This window comes from Mandrillus leucophaeus, unplaced genomic scaffold, assembly GCF_000951045.1.
Source record: "Mandrillus leucophaeus isolate KB7577 unplaced genomic scaffold, Mleu.le_1.0 Scaffold396, whole genome shotgun sequence".
In the NCBI taxonomy this organism is placed as follows: Eukaryota; Metazoa; Chordata; class Mammalia; order Primates; family Cercopithecidae; genus Mandrillus; species Mandrillus leucophaeus.
Window position 1 is genome coordinate 121,607 of NW_012104209.1, and position 1,232 is coordinate 122,838.

Below are 1,232 nucleotides of genomic sequence, written 5' to 3' on the forward strand. Positions count from 1 at the left end.
GCTAATTTTTGTATTTTTGATAGAGATAGGGTTTCACCATGTTGGCCAGGCTGATCTCAAACTCCTGACCTCATGTGATCCACCTGCCTCAGCCTCCCAAACTGCTGGGATTACAGGCGTGAGCCAGCATGCCCAGCCTCATTGATTTTTTGGGGGTTTTTTGTGTCTCTGTATCCTTCATTTCTGCTCTGATCTTGGTTATTTCTTGTCTTCTGCTAGCTTTGGGTTTTGTGTGTGTGTGTGTGTGTGTGTGTGTATTTTGTGTGTTTTTTTCCTTATTTATTTATTTTTACTACTTAAAATTAAATATTGCTTCTAAAACAGAACATGTGAAAATAAACTTTTTTTTTAAAGAGAAATGTTATTTTTATTCGATTTGATTGGTGAAGTTTTTTTGGAGCCTATGGCATCATAATTTGCCCTCAAAGAACAGATAGAATTTGGAAATATATTTTAGGTGAGCAAAAGAGTCTTAGAGATGGTAAGATTTTAGATATGTATTGGGATACTAGTTCTTTCAGCATTTTTAAAATCACCTTTTTATGTACATTGGATATTTTTTAACTACTTTTAAAATATGGGGAGTTTCAAAGGTCAAACTCCAGTATGTATTGTTAAGTTTATTCATTTCTGGCACATTTCTTCATTTTGATTTTAGATTCATCTTGTAGCACCAAATGTTAACATGTAACATTCATACATTACAGTGTAACATTCTGCACGACAAAATGAATCCAGAGTGTTAGTCCAAAATGTTAATCTGAAGTTATATTCAGAGATTATTAATGAAGTTCTGAAGCATAAATTATGAGAGTACTCAGCAAGTGCTCTAAAATAGTATCACTATGTCCATGTAAAAAGCTAAATAATCTTCCCAATAATTACACATTGTTGAACATAAATTATTGAGTTTTTCTTTATACAACCAATCTACGCTGAGCTGAAACTTTGTTATTATGTCTTCTTTTTTAGCCTGACACTATTAGAAGCAATCCTCACTATATTAAAGAAACTACAAGTGATGATGTAAGTACTGCTGACACTAACAGCCTGAAGAAAAGCATGAGAATCACTAAAAACAAATTGAGGAACATACAGTCAGCAATGGTTTTTGTCCATTCTGTTTTTCAACACATCTGTTAAACTTTTATTTCTATTATTCAGAATTTTATTTTGATATCAGCAGTTGGGTTTTCTTGGTCCAGTATGCTTTTGCATTTCTTTATTAATAT

General features: G+C 32.4%; 1 protein-coding gene across 1 annotated transcript in view; it reads left to right on the forward strand.

Moving 5' to 3' along the window:
* The window catches only part of AHI1 (Abelson helper integration site 1), a 248,465-nt gene that overhangs the window by 38,462 nt on the left and 208,771 nt on the right, over positions 1-1,232 (forward strand). The window contains exon 2 of the mRNA XM_011991473.1: positions 973-1,026. Within this exon, the coding sequence (XP_011846863.1) occupies positions 973-1,026 (54 nt within the window). The remainder of the gene's footprint in view (positions 1-972; positions 1,027-1,232) is intronic.